The 1,818-nt window shown below is 64.9% G+C and overlaps 1 protein-coding gene across 1 annotated transcript in view; it reads left to right on the top strand.

The window, feature by feature from the left end:
* LOC102040299 (epithelial discoidin domain-containing receptor 1-like) overlaps positions 1 to 1,818 on the top strand; it is a gene marked incomplete at its 5' end in the record, with an annotated part of 25,250 nt that overhangs the window by 21,506 nt on the left and 1,926 nt on the right. Inside the window, 2 exons of the mRNA XM_014311536.1 lie at positions 1,160 to 1,199; positions 1,273 to 1,324. Coding sequence (XP_014167011.1) covers positions 1,160 to 1,199; positions 1,273 to 1,324 — 92 coding nt within the window. The remainder of the gene's footprint in view (positions 1 to 1,159; positions 1,200 to 1,272; positions 1,325 to 1,818) is intronic.

Raw genomic sequence — 1,818 nt, 5'->3', positions numbered from 1 at the left:
CCCCCGAGCTCACCTGGGGACCCCTCCCCCCTCACCTGGGCCCCGCCCCCCCTGAGCTCACCTGGGCCACGCCCCGGGGTGGGGGTCGGGGTCACTTCGGCGTCGGCCGCGCCCAAATCCTGACCCTGATCTGGCCAGGTGAGGTCACACCTGGGCAGGGGAGCCCCAAAATCCCTGATCCTGATCTGGCCAGGTGAGCCCCAAATCCTGACCCTGATCCTGATTGTGGACAGGTGAGTCCTGACTCTAATCCTGGACAGGTGACCCCACACCTGGGCAGGTGAGCCCCAAATCCTGACCCTGATCTGGGCAGGTGAGCCCCAAATCCTGACCCTGATCTGGGCAGGTGAGCCCCAAATCCTGACCCTGATCTGGGCAGGTGAGCCCCAAATCCTGACCCTGATCTGGGCAGGTGAGCCCCAAATCCTGACCCTGATCTGGGCAGGTGAGCCCCAAATCCTGACCCTGATCTGGGCAGGTGAGCCCACACCTGGCCAGGTGAGCCCCAAAATCTGACCCTGATCCTGATCCTGGGCAGGTGAGCCCCAAATCTTGACCCTGATCCTGATTGTGGCCAGGTGAGGTCACACCTGGGCAGGGGAGCCCCAAAATCTGACCCTGACTCTGATCCTGGACAGGTGAGCCCCAAATCCTGACCCTGATCCTGATCCTGGCCAGGTGAGGTCACACCTGGACAGGTGAGCCCCAAATCTGACCCTGATCCTGGACAGGTGAGCCCTGACTCTAATCCTGGACAGGTGACCCCGCACCTGGGCAGGTGAGCCCCAAAATCTGGCCCTGATCCTGATTCTGGACAGGTGAGCCCCAAATCTGGCCCTGATCCCAGACAGGTGAGGTCACACCTGGCCAGGTGAGCCCTGACCCTGATCCTGGGCAGGTGAGCCCAAATTTGACCCCACACCCGGGCAGGTGAGCCCCAAATCCTGACCCTGATCCTAGCCAGGTGACCGCACACCTGGGCAGGTGAGCCCTGACCCCCCTCAGGTGGGGGACAAGCAGGTGATGCCCCAGGTGTGCCCCAGGTGTGCCCCAGGTGATGCCCCAGGTGTGATCCAGGTGTGACCCAGATGTGCTCCAGGTATCCCGATTCCCTCCAGGTGTGCCCCAGGTATCTCAGGTGTGTCCCTGTCTCCCCCAGGTGTCCCCCAGAAGTGCCAGATGTATCCTAGGCGTCTCAGGTGTGTCCCCACTGTCCCCAGGTGTGTCCCCAGGTGTGTCCTCACCCCCCCAGGTGTGTCTCCATCCCCCCAGGTGTGTCCCCACTGTCCCCATGTGTGATCCAGGTGTTCCAGGTGTCCCCCAGGTGTGTCCCAGGTGTCTCAGGTGTCCCCCAGGTGTCTCAGGTGTCCCCCAGGTGTGTCCCCGCTGTCCCCAGGTGTGTCCCCAGGTGTGTCCCCACCCCCCCAGGTGTGTCTCCAGCCCCCCAGGTGTGTCCCAGGTGTCCCAGGTGTACCCCAGGTGTCTCAGGTGTCCCCCAGGTGTGTCCCCATCCCCCTCACGTGTCCCCCAGGTGTCTCAGGTGTCCCCCAGGTGTGTCCCCAGGTGTGTCCCAGGTGTGTCCCCCCACCCCAAGCGGGTCAATCCCGGTGACTCAGAGGATTTGGGGGGTGGGCGGGGCCTCCCCAGCCTCACCTGGGCCCCTCCCCCACCCTCACCTGGGCTATTTAAGGTGGCCCCGGGTCCCTCCTGTCCCCTCCTGTCCCCTCCTGTCCCCACCTGGTCCCACCTGGGCTCACCTGGGCTCACCTGGCCCCGATGGCTCCGCCCGGGCCCCGCCGGCCCCTGGTGCTGCTGGCG

This window comes from Geospiza fortis, unplaced genomic scaffold (genome assembly GCF_000277835.1).
Source record: "Geospiza fortis unplaced genomic scaffold, GeoFor_1.0 scaffold1223, whole genome shotgun sequence".
NCBI classification, from domain to species: domain Eukaryota; kingdom Metazoa; phylum Chordata; class Aves; order Passeriformes; family Thraupidae; genus Geospiza; species Geospiza fortis.
This window is presented reverse-complemented; position numbering and strand designations above follow the sequence as displayed.